Source organism: Ochotona princeps, chromosome 15 (assembly GCF_030435755.1).
Source record: "Ochotona princeps isolate mOchPri1 chromosome 15, mOchPri1.hap1, whole genome shotgun sequence".
NCBI lineage: Eukaryota > Metazoa > Chordata > Mammalia > Lagomorpha > Ochotonidae > Ochotona > Ochotona princeps.
In genome coordinates this window covers 8,118,273-8,141,130 of record NC_080846.1, presented here as the reverse complement: position 1 = coordinate 8,141,130, position 22,858 = coordinate 8,118,273, and the positions used below count along the sequence as shown (strand labels likewise).

The following is a 22,858-nucleotide window of genomic DNA, read 5'->3' as shown; positions in this document are numbered from 1 at the left end:
AACGTGCTGGGGGTGGGGAGAGGGTCTTTAAAGAAAACGTTCCCAAGGGGCGTGCGGATATGGCCCGGCCGGGATGCCTGATACCTACTCCGGCTCCGGCAAGGCAGAACTGCAGATGAGCGGGAAACCCGGACTACCGGCCACCCATCCTCGAGAATCCGGGGATAGCCACATGCGCGCGCGCCGGGCCAAGGTGACTCGAGGCCCCTCGTGGCCGCACGTGCGCGCATCATGCGCCAGGGCACGGGTGCTGCCTGTCCCCCTCCCCACCCGGGGTCTCCCGCAGGTGGCATGTTCCCGGGTCGCGGCGCGCACGAGCAGCAGTCACCCGGAGAGAGGGAGCCGGCGCGGGGTACACCCCTCGGTGCGTGCGAGTGCCCTTCCGGCCACGGCCAGCGCGCGCCTCCCGGCACCCCGAACCCCACGCGCCCGGGCACGCGGAGCAGCCACGCGGGGCGGGGCGGGGCGGGGCGGGGCGGGGCGGGGCGGGGCGGGGCGGGGCGGGGCCGCGGGCCTCGCTCCCATTGGCCGGCCGCCGGGCGGAGGCGGGGTCCGCCGCAAAGGCGGGCGAGCGGACGGGCGGAGGGCAGACGCGGGAGCCGCAGGGGGACGCGCGGCTCCAGCAGGCCGAGGGGCGTGGGTGGGCAACGACGGAGGGACCAGCGACCTGCGGGGAGGGAGAGAGGACCCGGGGACCCTGGTGCAGAAAGTTCTCCTTCGCGGGAGAGGACGGGGAGGCGGAGCCGGGCTAAGGCGAACTTGGGGCGGCGTTCAAGGCCCCCTCCCACGCGCGCGCGCGCGCGCGCAGCTGAGCGCTCTGCTTCGCCGCCGTCAGCTGTTGGCGTCGTCGCCTCGCGGGGAGAGCGGCGGCGCTGCGGGCGGAGGTGGCGACCCCTTCGGAACGGGCGCAAAGGGTAGCCTAGGCGGCCAGGGCGTGCGCTCCCGCCTGGGACACGCACACTCCGCGGTCACTTTCCAAAGGATTCCTACCGCCTCTCCTTCCCCTACTTTCTTAAGGGGTCGCCCCTTGATCCCTGGAGTCGCCGTAACCGCCCGCACCTCCTGTCTCCCATCTCGGGAGCCCCGGGCGGGGACACCCCGCATCGCACGTCGCCCAGCGTCCGGGCACCTGGCTCAGCAGGAGGCCCCCGGGTCGGGGCAGGGCAGGGCCGGCGGTGGCGAGCCGGAGCCCGCCCAGCGCCCGGGCCCTGCCGGCCCCTCGGAGCCCACTCATGGGGCCCCAGCTCCGCGCGCCCCCTCGCCCGGCCGCGCCCCGAGCCGCGCCGAGGAGGAGGAGGAGCAGGAGGAGCCGTGCGCAGTGATCCGGGAGCCGCGGCCACCGCAGGCAGGCGCTTCTCCGCACCTCCGGGCGCTTCCAGGCAGCCCTCCGCGCCGAACCAAAGGCCTGGCCCGCCAGGTAGGAGAGGGAGCCGCAGCGGAGTCGGGGCGTGGGGGTGTGCTGGGGTGGTCGGGAAGGCTGGGCGCGCCTTGGAGAGACTACGGGGGAAGTTGGTTTCATTGGGCACCTGCCGTGCGCCCCGGGGAAGAGGGGGGGACTTAACTTCTTCAGAGAGCGGGGAAATTCCATTTGGAGCTGGGCTAGGGGCTGCGCCCTTAAGGCATCCTGTCTGACCTCCTGCCGTGTGCTGCGAGAGTGGAGAAAGAGCCGGGTTAGCTCCAAGGGTGCAGGAAGGAAGAGAAACCTAACTCCCCCAGACGCTCCTAACCGGCAAACCTGCAAGGAGGAGTCTGGGATGGGGCAGGGGACAGGTGAGGACCTCTCCCGAAGGAAGGGCAGCGAGCTGCTTCTGGGCTGCTGGCCAGTGGCTTCCTGGGTGAGTCCCTTTCTGGGAAGAGTTTCCAGGACTCGGGCGGGAAGGGAAGCCGGGTCACTTCTGGGCCTCGTGGCCTTCCGTTGCTCAGCCCCGTATAGGCAAGCTGGGATGCTGTGCTGGGCCTGGGGCAGGTAGGAGGTTGGCCCAGTATGGAGGTTTGCCCTGACCTCAGAGTAACCAGATGGGGTCTTACATGAGTTCAGCTCGCACTCCAGCGCTGCCCCTCCCAGGCTCGGAGACTGCTGGCATGAAGTGCTACCCAGAAAAGGGGTCCCGGGCTTAGTGCCAGTCTGCAGAATGCCTGCTGACCCCTTGGGGGCATGCTGTGGGCTTGCACCCAGCAGTCCTATTTCAGAGTCCCCAGAGGCTAGGGTCATTTGCCCAGGGTTAGTGGGAGGAGGAGCTGGCCTGCTGGAAGTCCTGATGTGCCTTGGGCCCTTGGGGTTGGCTCAGGGTGGGGGGCCTGAGACTGGCAGCTGCGGTGGGGTGTGCACTAGTGGGGGGTGGGTGGGGACACATACTGGGAAGCAGTGCCCAGCCAGAGCACACATGGGTCCCCACTTGTGTTCAGGCCAGCCCTAGGGGAGAGGGATGCAAGGGGGAAGGGCTGAGCCCACACAGGTGTGCCTGGGCAGAGTGCTCCCATCAGCCACACCGCAGGCCCCGGGGCGGGGTGGGGAGAGGAACTGAGCGGCTGATGTGCTGAGGGGTCATTGCTGCTGACGCCAGCTGAGGCTGCACTGAGTCACACATTGTGCAGAGGACTCCAGGGTGGGGGGCGAGGGGCCTTGCTCGGAGATGAGCACTCAGCCCTGGGAGCCCCGCAGCCTGGCACTGTACCTCCCCCACAGCACTGCTGGGAAGCGAGGCAGGCTCAGAGCCGGCATGGGCAGATGTCTGTCTAGCCAGGGTCACCGCTCCCCTGTCACTTCCACCAGCCACCTGTGCCCCTAGCAGCCCTCACGTTGCTGCTATTGCCATGGTGGGTTCAGCACCTGTGCTGCTGGGCCCCTGGGACTCTCAGGGAGCACCAGGGCTGCACTCTCAAAGGCCCCCCTGGGACTCAGCCATGGCTGAACCTCCCTGGAGGTTGGTGGACAGGCAGCCGAAGGGAAAAGCTATGCCCTACGCCTTTCAGAGCCCACCTGCCGCCTGAAGGGAGGGAGGTGGGCGGCGGAGTCAATGGAGGCCAGTTACCTATCACCTGGGCATTCAGGTGTCGCCGTGGCTCACGCAGCCCCACATGGCAGGGGCCTCATGGAAACAGTTCCTGCTTAGAGGACAAGTCATGAACTTGGATCACCTTCACCCTTCTGACTCCCTGCCTCCTCTCTCTCACCTCTATGGCTCCCTGAAGGCCAGGGTAGTCACTGATACTCCCTCACCAGGACTAGGAGTCCAAAGCTGGAGGTTATAGTGGGGCAGGGATGGAAATAGTGTCCCAGGAGCAGCTGGCACCTTTTGTCTGCCCAGAGGAGACCACCAGAGTCTTCCTGCCGAGAGCCCTGGGGTACGATGCTGGGGTGTGGGGCGGGGAATGCTGTCTTGGGATGGCTTCCTTCCCTATGCCAGCTGAAGGAGCCTGCTAGTCTGGGAAACTAGGGGACACTCCCTCTTGGCCTCACAGGCCTGCCCAGGGCACCTTGCACTGGTGTGCTCAGCCCTGGGTTAAGCCAGACCCCAGGGGAAGGGGAGAAGAGGTGGGATGTGGGTGAGCCATAGGACAGAGTCGTTGGGCTGTGCATTTTGTTCATGGACCATTTATCGAGCACCTGCTGTGTACACGACACTGCGCTCCTATGGGATAAATTTGAAGATGTGATCAGCATGAACTGGAGGTGGGGGACGGGTATTGTGAGGGTCTGAAGCTTGGGCAAGGACCGTCCCTGGGTCCTTATTAACTGCCTCTTGGGCATCATTATCTTCACTTGTGAAATAGGAAAAGTAGCAGGAGGAAAATAAATAAAATCAAGAAATTTAAAACAAGGCAGTATGGTGGCATGATAGATTAAGGTGCTACCTACGACAGTGGCATTCCGTGTCAGTCCAAGTTCATGTCCCGGCTGCTCCACTTGTGATTCAGCTCCCTGCTAATGGCCTGGGAAACCAATGGAGGATGGTCCAAGTGCTGGGGCCGCTGTACCCTTGTGGGAGACCTGGATAAACATGCCAGTCCTGGCTTTGGCTTGGCCTGGGACTGACCATTGCCGCCATTGGGGGAGTGATCCAACAGGTACAGTAACTTTTCTGTCTCTCCCTCTCTCTCTGAAACTCTGCCTTTCAGATAAATGAACAGAAAGAAAAGTAGCAGCAGGGGTTTCAGAGCGTTCAGGGAAGCGTGGACATAAGGCATGGAGCACCTGCCATGAACTTCGGGCATGTCGGCTGGGGGCGGGTGGCACTGCATCGCCTGAGGCCAGCTGTTTGGGGTCAGGTCCCTCCTGGGCTGACTCCTCGCTCTGTGAGGGAGAGCAAGTGACTTAACTTTTCTGGTCTCAGCTTCTTCATCCCTGGCCTTCCAGGGTTCCCTGGGGATGAAGCGGCAGGATTAGGCTGCAGAGCCAGGGCCAGGGGTTATGGGTCTGTACTTAGCCAGGTGGTTGGCACACTGTGGGCTCTGTTCGTGGCTGTGGTCCTGGGAGTCGGCATGTCTGCTAGCTCATCGTGTCTGTCCCTCACCATCATGCAGTTGGTTGCCTGGCCCTGGCCGTTGCGGGGAGGAAATAGGGGCAGCATTTACGCCATGTACATTGTCAGCCATTACCCATCGGGCCTGTGAGCAATATCTTGGGAGCCATGGTCGGGCAGGGGTGAGCAGACGTGGTCGTGCGCCAGGAGACGCACACACAGACAGCCTTGCCACTCAAGAGCCGTCTCAAGCACTCTTAGCGTCATGTTAGACGGTGATGATGTGCTTGTGTGAGCAGATGAGACACTCGAGTCTGCTGACGTGGGGCACCCAGTCTCAGCACATCAGATTGGAAAACAGCAGACAGACCCCCCCTTCCTCTGTAATGCAGCCCCCCTCAACCCACCTGCCTGTCCCACCAAGTGCCTTGTGCAGTGCCCAACCTGCACAACCCGTGGCAGCTATCTGAGGACCAAGCTGATTAGCTCCACAGGCTTGGACTCTGTTTGCAGTTCTGAGATTGACTGTGTCCTCCAGAGAGGATAGGGGTTTCTGCTGGGGTGGAGGGTCAGGGGAGGGATTCAGGTGCTGAGGGCACTTGGGCTGCGATTGGCCTTTGGAGCGGGGAGCAAGGCTCACGAGGCTCTGCTTGGGCTTTGGGGCCTGGGTTCACTTCAGCCTCTTCCATGGCAGGTGTCCAGAGGATCCCATAGAAAGTTCCAGATTTTCCCTAGAACCGGTAGCCCCTGGGGTTGAGCCACCGTGTGAACGCCTCCTCTGTCCCCCTCTTCAAGGCCAAGCCTCTGGGTCTCAGGTGCAATGTGAACCCCAGGATCTGGGAGGGGACATCTCGGGGGAGGAGGTGTGGGGAGGCTAGCAGTGCACTGTGGGCAGAGGACATACTCCGAGCACAAAGCCACAGGGAATGTGTGCATCCTGGGCACCAGGCTCAGAGGGTGGAGTCTGGACCTTGGAGGGCGAGGTCTGGGCGTAGAGCTCCCTCCGAGCAGGCTGAGCAGCATAGCATCCCAGGAGTAGTAGCAGGTGCCCCTAGGACTCCCGGCTGTCCCACACCTTCTAGCTCCCAGGGAGCCAGGGCTGCAGAGGGTGGATGAGCCAGGGAACGTAACAGATGCTAAGGCCTGTTAACATCAGTGAGAGTCCCCATGTGCTCAGCCCTGTGGTAGTTAGGGAACTGGGCTCGCTATACAGCTGAGACTTCCAGAGAGCGTTGTTGGGCAGTGGGAAAGGGAAGCCCCGAACCCTGGAAGTCCCGTGCACTAGCAGAAGGGTGGCTGAGAGTGATCGGACGAATGATGGAGCAAAGAACATGAGCAGGGCGCACTGTCATGGCCACTTTGGGGGGACCTGAACCCCAGGAAGGAAAGGAAGGAGGGGCCTCCACCTCCACCCAGGGCCCTGACACCTGCCGCTCTGGTCTCCCATCCTAGCCGCGAGCCATGATGAAGACCCTGTCGAGTGGGAACTGCACACTCAGTGTGCCTGCCAAGAACTCGTACCGCATGGTGGTGCTGGGCGCCTCCCGGGTAGGCAAGAGCTCCATCGTGTCCCGCTTCCTCAACGGCCGCTTCGAGGACCAGTACACGCCCACCATCGAGGACTTCCACCGCAAAGTGTACAACATCCGTGGCGACATGTACCAGCTGGACATCCTGGACACCTCCGGCAACCACCCCTTCCCCGCCATGCGCAGGCTCTCCATCCTCACAGGTGAGCTGCCGGGCCCAGACTGGGAGCAGGGAGGAAGCTCACGGTGAGCTGTGAGGCCCAGGAGGCACTGCTGTTGCCTCCCAGCTGGTGATGGAGTCGGGTCCCAGCTCCCCGTGCTACACCCCCAGATCACCCCATGTTCCAGATGGGGACAGAATGGAGTCTTCCTCCTCCAACAGGTGACCCAGCAGGGCAGTAAGCCCATGGACTCCAGGCATACTGCCACTCAGATCTCCGTCCAGACAGCAGGCAGCCCGAGGGCAGGGCCTGGTCATAGCACAGCTCACTGTGTGTTGATTGAACTCTCGTGACACCCCTGGCACACCGATGTTTGCCTCCATTTTATAGGTGGGAAAACTGAGGCCCAGGGAAGCTCAATAACAGTGGGTTGACACCTGGCTGTCTCTTGTGCTTTACCCCTCAGGCTGCTCTGTGGCCTCAGACCTCTGCTGTTGGCCCCCAGGGAAGGAAAGAGTGTGGGGTGCCAGGCACCCGGAGGGTGGGCGGCTGGCTCTCGCGTCCTCCCTCAGGCAAGTGTAGGGGGCAGCTAGTCTAAGGAGGCATGCCCAGAAGCTGGCTGACAGTCCTGGTCTTAATCCCTCTGTGCCTCCATTTACTTGGGCCCGGAGAGTGAGTTCTGGGTGAGTTCTGGGCACAGGCTGGGGCTCAACCAGCCGACAGTAGGTGCTTCCAGCACGTGCTGGGTTTTCATGGAATCAGCGTTTGCAGCAACCCTGCTGTGGGCTACACAGTAGCTTTTGGGTAAAGGAGGGAGTGAGCCAGGTGCTCCCGGCTCTGGTTAAATGATCCCAACTAAGATTTGCACCGAGGAATCCATGCCCTGGCAGGACTGAGCCTGGCTCTGGGTGCCCTGAGTTGCCTGAGCTCCGATGCACCCCCACCCTCCCCCCACAATGTCCTGGTCACGGAGGCCCATACAGACCGTCCGTGAGGCTGCCAGAGGGTGGGCAAGGGCAGTTGACAGCCCACGGTGGTATTGGGTAGACATTGGCTCTGCGCCTGTCCCTCCCCCAGCCTGGGTGCCCACGGTTGTCAGTGGGGATGACATCACATGTGGAGAGGGACGTGCTTCCACAATGAAAACTTGATATTTGCTTTCTATTATTTGTTATTTTAAAAAAAGATGTATTTACGTGAAAGGCAGAGTTAGAGAAAGAGAGGTTTTTCATCTGCTGGTTCACTCCCCACATGGTTGCAATGGCTGGAGTTGGGCCAGGGCGACCAGGAGCCGAGCACCCAGGCTGTCCTATGCTGCTTTTCTAGCTGCATTAGCAGGGGGCTGGATTGGAAACAGAGCATCCTGGACTCGAACCAGCACTCATCCTGGGTGCCGGCATCTCAGGCCAAGCCCCAGTGCTGGCTGCACAAGGAATTTTCAGTCACACACCTGCTGCACGGTCACCCCTTCCTTCCAGTGCTGCTGTTAAGGCTGCAGCCCCTTGGCTCTGTCTGCTGTCCCCTCCGAGCCGCCCACCTGCTGCAGATGCTGTGTGTTGAAGGCCTTTGGCATTCTGAGCACATCTGTCCGCTGTGTGCTTGCTTCCCACCCCAGCCTAATGTCAGTGCACGGCAAAGCCATTAGTTCTGCCGCCAGCTCCCCCTGCAGCCGCCAGCTGTGCTGGCCTCCGACACTCGGCCTCCCACTCTCCCCTCTGCACATGGCAAAGCTACCAGCCCAGGGACACAGCGGGGCAGCTCATATGGAACCAGGTGACCACTCATGCTGCCCCCTCGCTGTCACTCACTCTGCTGCATGCCTCCCTGGCAGCTGCCTTGGCAGTGCCTGCTGTGCGCCAGCCCCCCGCCCCCACAGGGGGTGGTGAGACCAGCAGGTGCAGAGTCCCCCCACTGCAGGGCACTGCATTGGTGTGTGAGCATGGCCTGTGCTATCGCTGAAGTGAGGGGCATGCTCTGGGGTCCAGAGCAAAGAGGCTGCCTCTGAGTGCTTGGTGTCAGGGGTGTCACGTCTACACCACAGGCTGTTGAGTTTACGCTAAAAAGAGACAGGGGCTTGGGGAAGGAGATGGCGAGTCGTGTGCCTTTGCCCTGCCACCTGCTTGCCGTCCGCACTCCTGGTTTGTAACCAGCACCAGTTGCCGAGGAGCTGGCGTGGGCTGGGGAGGCCACGTGTGCTCACCCTGCAGAGTCCCTGCTGTGTGCGGACAGAGGGTGGGGGAAGGAAGGGGGCCAGTTCCTGTCATTGAGTCCACTGCTCTTGGCAGCCTCTGTGTTCTGCCAGAGCCTCAGTTTGCTCTCCCATCACGTGGATGTAACAGAATCTCCCCCAAGGAGGAGCCATGGACCAGCTCTCAGCAGGTGCTTTTTCGCTCATGGTCATGACTGACACCTGAGCTGGCCGAGCACTCTCTCCCCGCCAACTTCCCCACTGATTTACCTCCCTGCGGCTCACAAGATGTCCCTGCTGGCCACATCTCGTCCCCTGCGGGACAGTTGGGAAGGCTGAGGTGTGGAGAGGCCACGTGGCCTGCTCCCAGCCACGTGGCAGCTGAGTGGAAGAGGCAAAGGCATACCGGGCCTGTCCGCTGCCCACGTGCTACAGAGCCCACAGGGGTATCTGAGACTGCTGCTGTGTGTCGGGTGCTGGCACAGGTCACTAAGCAAGACACGCCAGCCCCTGTGCCCCTGGACATGACGTGCGTGGATACCCACACACACTGCACACAAACCTGCACGCCACTCAGCGCCACCCCCTCCAGCCCAGCAAGGAAGGGGGAAGTAAACAAACTGCACGTGACCCAGGCTGTGTGGCATCTGGGGGCTGTGAGCAAGAGGTTAAAGCCCACTCCACCTCAGTTTCCTGCTCTGCAAAATGGGGAGAAGGTTGGCAGTTGGGACGACGGGGAGGGGCCTGTGCACTCACCTACCCTGGGGGCTCTCTCCTTCCTCTCCCAAGGCGATGTTTTCATCCTGGTCTTCAGTCTGGATAACCGCGAGTCCTTCGACGAGGTCAAGCGGCTCCAGAAGCAGATCTTGGAGGTCAAGTCCTGCCTGAAAAATAAGACCAAGGAGGCAGCCGAGCTGCCCATGGTCATCTGCGGCAACAAGAACGACCACGGCGAGCTGTGCCGGCAGGTGCCCAGCACCGAGGCCGAGCTACTGGTGTCAGGCGATGAGAACTGCGCCTACTTCGAGGTGTCAGCCAAACGCAACACCAACGTGGATGAGATGTTCTACGTGCTCTTCAGCATGGCCAAGCTGCCGCACGAGATGAGCCCCGCTCTGCACCGCAAGATCTCCGTGCAATACGGCGACGCCTTCCACCCTCGGCCCTTCTGCATGCGCCGTGTCAAGGACATGGACGCCTACGGCATGGTCTCGCCCTTCGCCCGCCGGCCCAGCGTCAACAGCGACCTCAAGTACATCAAGGCCAAGGTCCTGCGGGAGGGCCAGGCCCGTGAAAGGGACAAGTGTGTCATCCAGTGAGCAGAAGGGACGCTGGGGCAGGGCTTGGGCAGTGCCTTAAAGGGCCCCAGATGCCAGCTCCCTGCAAACCCTCCTGCCGGGGCAGGGGTTGGGGGGGAGCGTGGCCATCTTGTTTAGACACCTGTGACCCAGGCCAGAGGCCCAGCGCCGACCTCTGCCCTTCCCTTGGCCCATCCTCGCCCGCCATTTACCCTTGAGCCTCTGTCCATTGCTCCCCTGTGGTTCCAGCTTTTCCATGGTGGTTGGTGGGTGGGATGGGCCAGGGCATGGCAGTGGGGGGTACGTTCCTCTGAGAACAGAGGCCACCTTTTGGGCTCCAGCGGGGGAACCTTCTCATCATGAGGCGGGAAGCAGTGCTGATGCCAAGAGAACAGGATTCCAGGTGAAGACCTCCGAGAGCCAGGTGTCAGGCCTGGCTGGGTGTGGGTGTCCTGCCACTGCCTTAACTGCCCCCATCCTCCCCACACACACGCAGCCCACCTCTTGCTGCCCCAGCTGCCCGCCCGGGCTCCTGCGCCTGTCCAGTGGCTGTGCTTTCTTGTGTTGCTCCTGCTCTCATGACATACACAGCAGTAGAAGTACAAGATGTGAGACCCCTAAGAACCCAGTGCCCCCTCTTTGGGCAGCCCTAGCCAGCTCAGAACCACCGTGCCCACTGCTCCGGATGCCTACTGCTGGCCTGAGCCATACAGTTTGCAGACACTTGTTTGTCTAGCTGCTTCTCCTGCGTGTCCTTGGCTTCACAGTAGAGGCGACTAAGGCTCAGAGAGAGGCGCAGGTGACGAGCCCTTCCCCTTAGCTAGGTCAGGGCTGATCTTTGCCTGGAGCCAGGCTGCCCCCTACCATACTCAGGTTTGCAGTGTTGATGCATCACCTGCTGTGTGGTAGGAATCAAGGGGGTGTGCATATCTGTGTGCCCGTCCCCAGTCCTGGCCTCTGTCTGCATCCTACACACTGGCTGCAGAGGAGAGACGACAGGGAGCCAGCACCAAGCCTGGGAGAGGTTGGCAACAAAGCCCACAGTGTGCCCTGAGCCGCGTACCATGTGTTACCACCACATACCTAGGCGTGAACCTGGAAACCAAAGGTTCTTGTCATCAGCTCTTCGGTACATTTTGCATTTCAGTCTCCTAAAAAATGCTGACATTCAGGATCACAGGACGCGCTAGGGGTCACTCAGCAAGTCTGCAGGTGGCAGAAGCAGGACTGGCTTTGGACGTCAGTACACACCACGAGGAGCTTCTCTGCATCCTCAGCCCCCGGGGCCTTCAGGGATTTGAGGCATCTTATCCACCTTCTCCTGAGATCGATTTGCAAGATGCTGTGGATGTGGTGCCCATGTACATACATGCACACACGTGTGGACTCGCAGAAACACCCTACCCCAACTCTGCAGCCAGCCACCCCAGCCCCTTGCCTGCCGCTCATAAGTGTGCAGCAAATCTGGCTTCCATCCCCACTCCCCATATGACCTCTCTGAGCAGACCAAGGACCTGGGCCACGACAGGTGTGTGACCTGGTCTCCCCCAGGCACACCCCTGCTGTTCTTTAACTCTGTGTTCAACTCTCCATTAAAGTGGGTTTGTTACAAAGCTATGGCCTTGACCTTGCATTTTCTCTGTCTATAAGAAGCACCTCCCACTACCCCCTCAGCCACTACCCAGTCTTCTCCCCACCCTCCAGATGCACCTGCCTGTTGCACTAGCCCTCCCTGCATGCAGTGCCAAGTTGGCCTCCAAGTTCAGGTTTGGCAGGAGGGGACTCACATCCCAGGTAGGAGGCGGTGTGCCTATTGGGCAGCCCGGGTGATGCTGGGCCCTCCGGGGTGTGAGTGTCCCTCTGATCAAGCAGGAGAGGCCTCCCACTCCGCTCCTGGGGGTGGTAGCTCCTTGCATATCCTCCCTGCCTCTGTGGGTCCTACAGCACGGTGACCCTGCCTCCAGAGGATGCTTGGCACTGCATGGATGCCTTGGGCGGGTCCTGCAGGTGGTAAACAAGCCAGAGATGCTTGTGCTCAGCCTGGGGTGTCCAAGAGAGCTCCCACCAGTGCCGATAACCTCATGCGCTAACAGCCGTCAAGGTTGAGTGTGTGTGTGGCTGAGAGTCCAGGCAGCTTGTTGTAGCGCTCACTGAACACTTAACAACTAGGTGAGTTCCAGAGGAATGAGAGGTGAGTGGAGATGGTCAGTAGAGGCTGGAAGAGAGGATCTTAACACTGACCTATGCTAGACAGGATGTTGCTTGGAGGGAAGGGGTCTCCTGCACCAGGGGAGGGGCAGCAGCCAGTGAGCTCCCACTCTGGGCCCTGCACCTGCCTACTAGCTTGTTCTGTGAGAACCAACTCAGGCTGGTGCTGAGGGCATAGGCTCAGAGCAGTCTCATGCCCAGTGGTCTGAATGGAAAAGTGGCAGATGAGGAAATTCATTGCCTTCTGTCTCCCTATCTTCCGCCATGCCTTTCCTTCCTTATTTGAGAGGCAGAGAGAGACAATGCCACAGAGTGTCAGAGTGTCAGATACCTGCAACAACCAGGGTTAGGCCAGCCCGAAGCCAGGAGTTGGGAACTCCAGCCAGGTCTCTCACGTGGGTGGCAGGGACCCACTAACATGAGCTAGCATGACTGCCTCCCAGGATCTGTTAGCAGGCAGTCGAAGGCAGGAGCCAGAACTCAGGGATTCCAACCCAGGTCACTCTGATGTGGGTTGGCGGTGTCTTCACCACTAGGGCCAGAGACAGTGCTCGTCTGATCAACTGTCACTGAAAGTGACTAGGAGTGAGGCCTGCAGATGGGGGTGCACAGGCAAGCAGGGTCCTCTGGAAGAGGCTACCTCTCCTCAGGGACCCTCACAAAGCAAGAGCAAGTCCAGCCCAAACCCCTCCCAGAAGAGAGGGAGCTGGGTAAGGGGGCCCAGCCCCCTGAGAGGTTCAGTCAGGGTAGGCGCGTGGCGGAGGCAAGCTCCCTGAAGGCCTCCGGCCCCCGTTTTCATCCACACAAACTGTGGAGGCTTACCCTGTTCACCCTGTTCTCTGCACTGCCATCAAAGTAGGGCTGATGGAGCAAAAAGCTGCTGCCCTGGGCAGGCCCCTCCGCAGTCCCCTTCCCCTCAGCCCCCCACTCTCCCCCTTGCCTCCGCTCCCAGGCCTCAGCTGCTTCATCTAGGAAGGGTAGCTGGGCCAGACAGGCCCAGAACAGCCCCTGGCAGCCTCCCGTTTTGCCAGTAAAAATTAATATTCCCATGACATAACCCACAGCATTCCAACCAGTACTCAGCAGGACATGCTTGCCGGGGTCCTTGCCCTACTCCCTGCATCCCGTGGCCGGAGAGGGAGAGCGCCCTGGGCTGGAAGCTGCAGTCAGAGGGCAGGGAAAGCAGCTCAGGCTGCAGCCAGCCTGCATGGCAAGGTCCGGCTCTGTCCCGCTCCATAGATCAATATACACTGTGAGCGCCAGGCGTTTGTTCTCTTCTGCCTCCCCGAGCCTGTTGCTGGAAAGGAAAACTTGATCCTGCGTCACAGGCTGGCGGGGGCACCAGGAGGCCTGCCAGGAGCTCAGCAGCCACAGCTGCTGGGGGTCAGGCTGAAGGAAAGGGAGCTGGCTTTTGTTGAAGACATGCTGTGCCCCGGGCACCCCCCAAAACCTCTCACCCCATCCTCATGGCAAAGCTGCGTGGGAAGATTATGTGCCCACTACTCCCTCTGTTTAAAAAAGATCTCTGAAGGATAGAATGATGGGGAGAAAGGCAGGAGAGCAAATCCTTCCCCTGGTACTCTCCACGAGTGGCCCCAACAGCAGGGGCTGGGTCAGGTTGAAGCCAGGAGCTAAGAACTCCATCTCCCATGCACGCCAGGACGGGCTGGGTGGGGGCCCAAGTGCTTGGGGCCCTCGGTTGCTACCTTCCCCAGGCACATTGGCAGGGAGCTGAATCAGAAGCCAAGCAGCCTGGCCTTGAACCAGTGCTTGTATGAGATGCTGATGTCACAAAGCAGTGGCTTAACCCAGTGTGACACAGTATTGGCTCCATGAGAGAGCATGGATGCTCAGAGAGGTGAGGCTGTTGGCCTGTGGTTGCACAGCCAGTGAGTGGGGCAGGGCTGGGGTGGGATCCCCACCTGACTCTAAAGCCTGTCTGAGCTGAAGAGCTTTTAGACTCAGCAGGCACAGAGGCTGCTCTCCGGACATGGAGGCAGGCATGTTGGAGTGCAGCATAGACTGCGGTGCGGAGAATGCAAGAGCAGAGTGCCCACCACTCAGGGCAACAGGTCCAGTCACTGTCAGCTCCACCTGGCCAGCCAGGCTCCCGGCTGTCTCCGGCTCGTCCGCCTGGAGGGCTTGCTGCCATAGGCACAGTTGAAGCGTGTGTGACATTCTGGATTCAGAGTCAGAGATGACAGTGTAGCTCTACGCAGCTCTCTGCTTATGCACCTGGGAAAGCAGTGGAAGACAGCTTAAGACCCTGGGCCCCTGCACCCATGAGGGAGACCTGGAGGAAGCTCCTGGCTTTGGTCTGGTCCAGTCCTTGCAGCCATCAGAAAAACAAAGGCTTCGTCCCTGCCCTGTCCCTGTGGCTCTGTGGGAAGCTGGTATTGTTCACGGCAGAGCTAGAGCCTCAGGCTGGGCAGAGGCTGTGTTGCAGCTGGTTAATCCTTGACTGGGGTCACCTGCAGCCCAACCTGGGGTGCAGGTGCAGGCCCCAGCTCCTTTGCTGTTGCACCCTGGGACACAGCAGGTGTGTCCCTACCCCAGGAAATAGGACGCTGAAGTGGAAAGTTCACCTCTCCATGAAAGTTTCACCTCTCCATGAAAGACACTGAGCCTCCTATGGGCAGATGTCCTTGGCTCTGAGACGGCCCGAGGTCCCCAGGCAGCACTGCCCTGCAGCCCCAGGGGGTCTTCAGGCAATTGAGTGCCTGTGCGGGGCGGCTGTGTCTGCGTGTCTCATGTTAGGCAGCCGGGATCCACACTCTGAGCCGAGATCTGTACCCTGAATCCCAGTGAGACGCGGCACCTTGCAGCATGGGCGCCAACATTGGTCACTGTGGCCACAGGTCCCACAGTGTCCCCAGCCCGTGGCCTGTGGTCCTCCAGGCCTATGAACCGCACATGCCTCAAGTCTTTAGTATGATGTGGACATCCCAATTAGAGGCTTCTCCCACTGTGCCACGACCCTAGCCCCTCCACATAGTTTGTAAGAAGCGTGGCTGTGAAAATGGAAGAGGGATGTATGGTGAAGCAAGGGGGATGGGGCCCAGGGAACGCCCCTGTCAGTACTCTCAGTGGAGCTCTAACAGCTCAGAGACCCCCAGTCCATGTTAGTGTACCTGAGTCTGATCCGGTGCCAGCTCCTGCTAATGCAGAGCCTGGGAGGTAGCAGGTGATGGCTCATGTGGCTGAGTTCCTGCCTCCCATGGGGCTGATGTAGATGGAGTTCCCAGCTCCTGGCTTCAGCCCAGCCCAGCCCTGGCCCTCGTGACCATTTAGAGAGGGAGGCGACAGATGGGGAGCTCTCCCTGTCTGTGTCACTGCCTCTACAAAGAAATCATTTTGTAAAAAAAAAAGGAGGAGGAGGAGGATGCCTACACGTGGAGGAGGAAGGGCCCAGGGCTGTGGGCAGCGATGGCTTCCCTGGAGAGACACTAACTTGCACGGTGGCGAGGGAGGGAGGAGGTAGGGAGGGGGATGTGTCCTGGCTTCCCAAGCAGTCAGCTTCCTGGCATGCCACAGACCCGTTCCCCAGGGGAGAACCTTCTCCAAGTGCTCTCTCTCATACATTTTTTTTTTTTTAACAAATAATTAAATCCGAAGTAGAAAAGCCTGAATCCATTTGCTCCCGCAGGAGAGAGGCATAGAACTGATGGGTGCAGTTCTGGGAGGTGGGGGTGGGGAGGGGGAGTCACGGGGCCACGCGAAGGAAGCCCATGTGACAATTAATATTCAGTCCACAAACAGAACTCAATGCAGCCGCCACTGCTGCTGTGGCTGCCGGCACCTGGGGTTCCGAGCTCCAAGGACAAAGGGATAAGGCTCTTGGGAGGGAGACAGGCCTGGGGTACAGAGAGAGCCTGCAATTCGGGGCTCAGGTAGGGAGGAAAGGCACCCAGGGGACACCCCAGCCATAGCTGCGGCTGAAGCCTTTGTCATGCGTCTTACCAGGAGGCACATCCTGCAGGTGGGACTCATTCCTTCTGCTTGATCTGAATGCAATTAAACTGCAGCCCGGAGCTCAGAGCTCAGCTGCACCTGGCGAGCAGGCACCTCTCAATGCAGCTGGGCCATTAAGCTGTGATTATTAACCGACTCCTGCGCTTGCAATTTTGACTCCACCTCACGCTCCATTTTTTTTTCTTGATACCCAGAGCCCTTGAAACTCACAAGAAATGCAAAAGGGACCTTGAAGGGTCCCACGCTGGAGGTAGTGTCTACAGCAACGTGCAGCCCCTCCACCAGGGGAACAGGGCAGGGTGGTCCATGCTGGCTCTGACAAGGTCAAAGCCTTTCCCTTGGCTGTGTCTGTGTGCTCCACCTCGCTCCACCCGACCGCCTGTGTGAGCCACCCCTTGCGCTGTCCTCGGGGATGCGGGCACTGCTCTTTGGGTCTCCTGTGATGACATGGTGTATCTTGGGTGTGTCTGGGGCCACAGGCTCTAAAGCCAGGGCCAAAGCCAACGTCCCACTCCTTAATCCTTCTAGATCTTGGAGCAACAGGTAGGAGGTCCTTGCTGCCGTCATTGTCTCACCATGATTGGCGCCAGCGGCTGGGGTTCTTCTAGCTGAGTCCACATAGGCATGTCTGCCCAACAAACTGATACACTATAGCCAGGTTGCTTAAAATGACTCCTTACTGCATGTTGACATCAGGGGCTTTCTGTACTTCCAGTTCCCTCCTCTCCCCTGGACACAGCCCTTATGTCGCTGCATGTTCTCTACATGCCTAATCCATGTGCACATGGACACACACACGTGAACACCAAGGGACCTGCCTCCACACCTGTATGCATGTGCACACCTAAGCCCACACATGTGTTTACACACATGAACACCCTTGGGCACACGTGCAATGTATACGTATTTCACATGTGTGCGTTGATGACTACACATGTCCTATGTGCATATCCCATGCAGACACGCTCAGGAGCAGCAGGCACGGGCACACTCTGTGCCAAGAACAAGCAAAGAGGAGGAGGAGGAGGGAGGCACATCGTCCTTCTGCCTCTAGTTCAGACGACTCCTCCTTCCTGGCGCAAACTTTAATGTGGGGATGTTTTGTTATCTGTACAGCTCACAAAAGCACAGGACTGGGACCACAGCCAAGCTGCGCAGACAACAGAAATCATCTCCAGCGAAGATTATGTGAATAAAACAGCACTGACCCGGCTGGGTGGTGTCGCGCAGGTTCCCGGCTCCGTGTGACCACGGGGAGCAGCACGGTGTGGGACCCACTGGGCAGAGAGCTAGCTCCTGGCTTCAGGCTGCAGCTGTCTCTCGCTCTCGCTCTCGCTGTGTGAGTGTGGCCAACTCACCTTTGCCAGGGCCCTTCGGGTGCTGATGTTTAAGGTTCAGGTATCCGCATAACGGAGATAGATGGAGGACTCTCCTGAGGAACAACACCCATGAGCTTCTTCCTGGCAGCCAGTACCTGGCACCCAAGACCACGGGTGCTGTTCCCCCACTCCAGGGTCCATGCAAGTCCCCAGAGAATTCAGGAGTCACCACTGGGCCTGGGTTGCACATGTCTAAGATTCTCTAACAAGCTCCCAGGTGCTGCTGCCTGAAACTGAACTTTTTCTAGAAAGTTCTGATGCCCTTCCTGGTTCGGTCTCCCTGCATTGCACCTGTTTCTTCATCATCCCTCTTGTCCCATTTGATTTAGCTCTGGGCTCCCCTCCCCTGGTATCACCCACTTTCCCCATCCAAGCCATTTTTCTCATCTTGGGAGCTGCAGGCTCAGTGAAATGGAGAAGGGCTGACCCCTTCCTGTCACCCTTCAGAGCCTCAGTGTTGCTACCTGTACAAGGGGTTCTTTCTGTCTTCGGTCCTGGCCACACATCAGAGCCTCAGCTGAGCTTTCACAAAGGCCCTCGGCCAGCACCATCAGACGAGGTAGACCCAGAGAGGAAGCTCAGAGGTGGGCAGATTTTCCATAGCTGCCCAGGCTGGGGCCAGCACTGTGGAGCTTACAGCACTGGCACCCCGCAAGGACACTGGTTCTAGTCCCAGCTGCTCCACTTCTATCCAGCTCCCTGCTAATGTGCCTGGGAGAGCAGTGGAGTCAGGCCCAAGTGCTTGGGCCTCTGCACCCATGCAGGAGACCAGGAAGAAGCTCCTGGCTGCAGACCAGCACAGTCCTAGCCATGTGGCCATTTCAGGAGTGAACCAGTGGATGGAAGCACTCTCTCTCTCTCCACGTCTTGGAGGTCAAAGGTCAGACCAGCCCTAGTTGACAGTGTGCGCTGAGGCCAGGCACACAGCTGTAAACTAGGGAGCAGGTGGCTGAACCCCAGGAGCCCTGGGCCAGGGAGGAGGGAAGGGTGGGTGAGTGACACCCAGGGAGAAGACAGAGTTGAACTTTCTTTTCTTCTGACGGGTACTTGAAGCACGTGTGTGTTAATTAAAGACTCAACCCCACACATCAATCATCACAGACTTCCCCCGCCAAGGCACCCTCCCACAGGAGGGCTAGAAGAGCACCCTTGGGTGTGCATGGGGGAAGGGTGCAAGGGAGATGGCAGGAGGCTGGGCGGGGACCTGCCATCACCATCGCAAAACACAGGGAGTGAATCTGACCTGTGGCCAAACAGGGGACCCCATTAACTGGAGCTCCAAACGGAGCCATGGAAGCTTTCCTTGAAGCCAGCTGGTGGTACCTCGGCAGAGTTCCGCCGTTGCCATGGCGACCCATCTCCTCCTCTGGCAGACAATGGGCTCCATTGCCAGGGGGAGGCCTGGAATGGATCAGACTGAGCCGGCCTAATCTTGGCTTCAGTGTGCCTGCTGGCAGCTAGGGCTCATTCTTTCGAGAGGGAAAGTGACACCAGATGGGCAGCCCTGGCCCCTGTGCATCCCCCTGCCCACCTCTCTGTCCCAGAAAGTGTCGTTAGGGTAAGGACAGGTAGTGGGTTGCCTCCCCATGGTCCCCAGCAATGTAGGGTGGCAGCCAAGTACCTGCACCTTGGAACCAGCCTCCTGGGGTTCATGGGTGCATCTGCCACTTCCTGGCTGGGAACTATGTATAGGCCTCAGTCTCTCCATCTGGTGAATGGGACCGATAACACCACTGTCCTCCTAATATCTGCCTGAGGGTTATGTGAGTTGAGGGCTGGCTATCTGCCCTCATGACGTGCAGCCTCTGGGTCTGAGATCTCGAGGTGTTTCCAGCTGTGGTGTAGAGGGTCCATGCCGGGGCCCAGTCCCTTCACCATCCAGGGCCTGCGATTTGCAGTTGTCCTGTGCCCCTAGCACCCGCTCTGGGGCCTGCTCCAGGATCGCCGTGACGACTCCTCAGGCACCTGGGATTTTGGTCATTCTGTGCTCAGCCAAGGTTATGAGCTATTGAGACCAGTATGGATTAGCTTCAGTTAGATCTAGTCAGCTTGAGTTCCAAAGAAGCCTCCGTGGAGTTTCTGGCTTGGAGTGGAATCACAGGAGATGAGTGGAGTGGATAGCAGCAAATATTTGCACAGCTTCAGGCAACCTGTGTTCATCTGTGCACTCATGCCTGCATTTGCATACAAGGACATAAGATCCTGCAAACCTGGCTGGACGCTCAGCCGGGAGGCAGGTGAGGGCTCTGCCCTGTGGCAGGCGCGCGCACGCGCACACACACACACCTGTCACTCAGGTTAGGCAGAATGGCCCTCAGGGGAGGCTCCCCACTTGGCTTGAGAGCAGGAGCGACATGATCAGATTTGCAATTTAAAAACACCCTTTTGGCTGTTGCCAGGGGAGCAAACTGTCCATCCTCCCATCGGCCACTGTCAGGCCCGCTGTGCCCTGGACACATGGCAAGCTGTGAAGGGAGGGGTGCCCCTTGCCAGTCCCAACCTGCCCCACCTCCTCTCCTGCCGTGCCCGCCCCCTGTGGAAAGGCCAGTCGCAAGCAGCCTGCAAAGCCCCCTTGGATGACATCCCTGCCCCCTCAGGCCTCTGGAAGGATGGATCCTCCCTCTCTGGGGAGGTTGATCTGATCTGGAGGAGCAACCAGGGGCCCAGGGAAGGCAAGAGAGGCAGAACAGCGCACAGGCGGTGACGTTCATGGCCGCATGCCATCACAGGCACCCCGAGACTCTGTGCCTCAAGCAGCTGTCATCATCTACTCTCTCCCACTTCCTGTGGGAGTTTTCCCCGACTGTGAAGCTGCCCCCCGATAACCCTCCTAGCCTTGACCCACCAGAGTGATCGACTCCCCCATTTCACCCTTTGGGTTGCCACTTAAGTGTTCACTCACAGCTACTTTAAAAAATGATAGGTTTTTACTAAAAAAAAAAAAATCTGCCAAGTGGGAGGGAGGTGGTACTGTTAAATCTGGGAATCTTGACGTCCCACCTGCTTGAACTCCTTGTTCCCTGTCCCTACTGGGAGCCAGAGTCCCTGGGAGCCCTCCTCCTCCCACCCCACTCCCCAGAGAACAGTCGAAACCCCACAGGAGCAGGGCCAACTCTTACGTGTCACATCAGACCTTGCTGGTCTGGGTCCCAGCTCTTCCTGCTTTGTTGCACCCCAAGAAAGCAGCAGGTAATGAATGGCTCAAGGCCTTGGTCTCGCATCCACGTGAGAGACCTGGGTGGAACTCCTGGCTCCCAGTTCCGGGCTACAGGCTACAGGCTACGGCCCAGCCCCAGCTGTTGCAGGCGTCTGGCAGGGTGGGGTGGGAAACCAGCGGATGGAAGACACCTCTCACTCTATTTCTTTTTCAAGAAGAAATAAGCTAAAATCCACTGAACTGGTTGTTCTCAGTCCTGGCAGTAAATTACATTGCTGTTCAGGAAACATCCAGCAACTCTGCTATTGATGCAGGGCCTGGCCAAGTGACTTTATTTCCCCCCTCAATTGGGGGTCTCAGGGGCAGTATGGAGGCTCTAAGAGGCACTGTAAGTTCCCCCCCCATGCCACGCAGTTCCTGTACCCTCTTGAGAACATAGCATCTCAGGTAACCCCTGCTGCTCCTTCAGCTCGGCTTCTGGGGCACAGTGACCTGGGGCAGCCTCAGCCATGGCCACAGCCTGGACCAGAGCTGTGGCAGCTGGTCCTCCTGCCGCTGGCACATCACACAAGCGGGGAAGAGGAAGGTATAGGCTGCACGAAGCAGGTCAGAAGTGGCTTGCTTTGCAACACAGCCTTGTGAAAACAGACTCTTGCTGATCCTTCTAGAAGTTGTTGACGAGATTGGACCTGCTGGTCTTCCCCACTTAGAACTTCTCCTGCTAACTGTTTGGTTGTTTCCTCCCCTCATCACTGGCCCCTAAAAACATTTCCCTCCTCCCACTCACTGCAGAGATCTCCAACCGGTACTTTCTGGCTCCAAGTTACTTGAAAACAGGTCTGTTTGGGCTCAGCTTCATACATTTGTTTGTGTTCATTTGAAAGCCAGAGACAGTGAAACCTCCCCTCTGCTGGCACGCTCCCCAAGTGCTCACAAGAGCTGAAGGTGGATCAGGCAAAGCCCGGAATCACAAACTCCATCTGGGTCTCCCTGTGGGCAGCAGGGACCCAAGCATTCGGGCCGACACCTGCTGCCTGCTAGGGCTGCATCATGAGGGGTTCAGCATCAGAGGCAGAGCCCGGACTGGAAGCCACACACTCTGATATGCGAAGTGGGCCTCATAGGCCATGTCAGCCTGGGCCCTTCAACTGCTGTCAATGAACAAATGCAGCCACGCCTCTCTGGGGGAAATAAGCCCGCCTGAGACCACCTACCCAGCAAAGGATGGACTCAGCAACACGAAGAAAGCAGGGTGCTTATTGATTCCTGGTCTTGAGAGCTGTGCTTAGCCAGTGACCGCAGGCCCTGCCCTCGGATGTGGAGCTCCTTTCAACTCTGGCACACAGAGGACTCTGCTGGATGAACGTGGGAGGTGCAATCTACTTTCAAAAAGAAATGTATTAATACTAAAAAGAAATAAATTTTTTTTAAAAAGAGAGCTGCATTGATTTTATTGGAAAGGAAGATCAGATTTACAGAGAGAAGGAGAGACAAAGATGTTCCATCTGCTCGTTCACTCCCCAAATGGCCACAAAGGCCAGAACTAAGCCGATCTGAAGCCAGGAGCTTCCTCCAGGTCTCCCACACAGGTGCAGGGTCCCAAGGCTTTGAGCCATCCTCTACTGCTTTCCCAGGCCACAAGCAGGGAGCTGGATGGGAAGTAGAACAGCCGGGACATGAACGAGTGCCCGTGTTTGAGCATCCCAGCATTTGCAAGGTGAGGGTGTGGCCATTGAACCATCATGCCGGGCCTAGGAAATACAATCTAAACCCCACACAGGCATAAGGCAGGTGGAGGGACAGGTATTTTAGCTGGCTGCTGCTAGCCAGGTCTAGGCCAGGGGAAGGGGTGTCACCTTGTGGTCCTTGGAACCGAGATGGGACAGCACCGTGTAACAGACGCCCAAGGTTACAGACCGCAGAACTGCTCACAGCTGACAAGACCAGTGCAGCGTTTGCAGCGCAAGCTCAGCAGTTGGCCAACCCTGGGCTTTCTGTTCTTCGTCCTCCGTGCTCCTGAGGGAGGCTCAGGGCCGGGGCTGCACTCAGGCTAAGCTGAGGTTTTTTATGAAAAGGACCTCGGTCATTTCTCACATCTGCAAGGAGACTTGGGGGAAGCTGGGTCCAGCCGAAGTTGATGAGGTTTGTCCTCCGCTGGGCTGCCCCTCCTTTCCACCAACGTCAGGAAAGCAACTGGCCCTGAGTAAACCACGGTGCATGCCACACACAAAAACCCTGCTTGTCTCACCTCCAAAAGGCCACTCATCTCTGGACTTAGCGAGGCTGGATCATCGCTCCTGGCATCGGGTGCCGACAGCATCAGCAAGCGAGGCACTTTCGCAACAACACATCCTTTAATCTGGCTTCCAGCCTGTCCCAAAACATCTCCAACCCATCCTTTTTAGCTATCTCTGCTGAGGCTGATTTTCACAAACATCCCTTTGAAAAGGAGCTGTAATCTGCCGGAAGGGGCAGAGGGCACCTTGGGGATCTGGGCCTGCCG

The 22,858-nt window shown here is 58.9% G+C and overlaps 1 protein-coding gene across 1 annotated transcript; it reads left to right on the top strand.

Annotated features, from left to right (window-relative positions):
• The first annotated feature begins 826 nt into the window (after positions 1-826).
• On the top strand, positions 827-9,908 carry RASD2 (RASD family member 2). Its single transcript, XM_058673330.1, has 3 exons — positions 827-1,417; positions 5,916-6,195; positions 9,131-9,908. The coding sequence occupies exons 2-3, from the start codon at positions 5,925-5,927 to the stop codon at positions 9,658-9,660; spliced, it is 801 nt and encodes a 266-aa protein (XP_058529313.1). The 5' UTR covers positions 827-1,417; positions 5,916-5,924; the 3' UTR covers positions 9,661-9,908.
• The last annotated feature ends 12,950 nt before the right edge of the window (positions 9,909-22,858 follow it).

Excerpts from the sequence above, each read along its gene's own strand:
- RASD2 (XM_058673330.1), top strand. The coding sequence starts at position 5,925 with ATGATGAAGACCCTGTCGAGTGGGAACTGCACACTCAGTGTGCCTGCC. Across the intron at positions 6,196-9,130 it reads CAGGCTCTCCATCCTCACAG|GCGATGTTTTCATCCTGGTC; the intron begins GTGAGCTGCCGG and ends TCCTCTCCCAAG.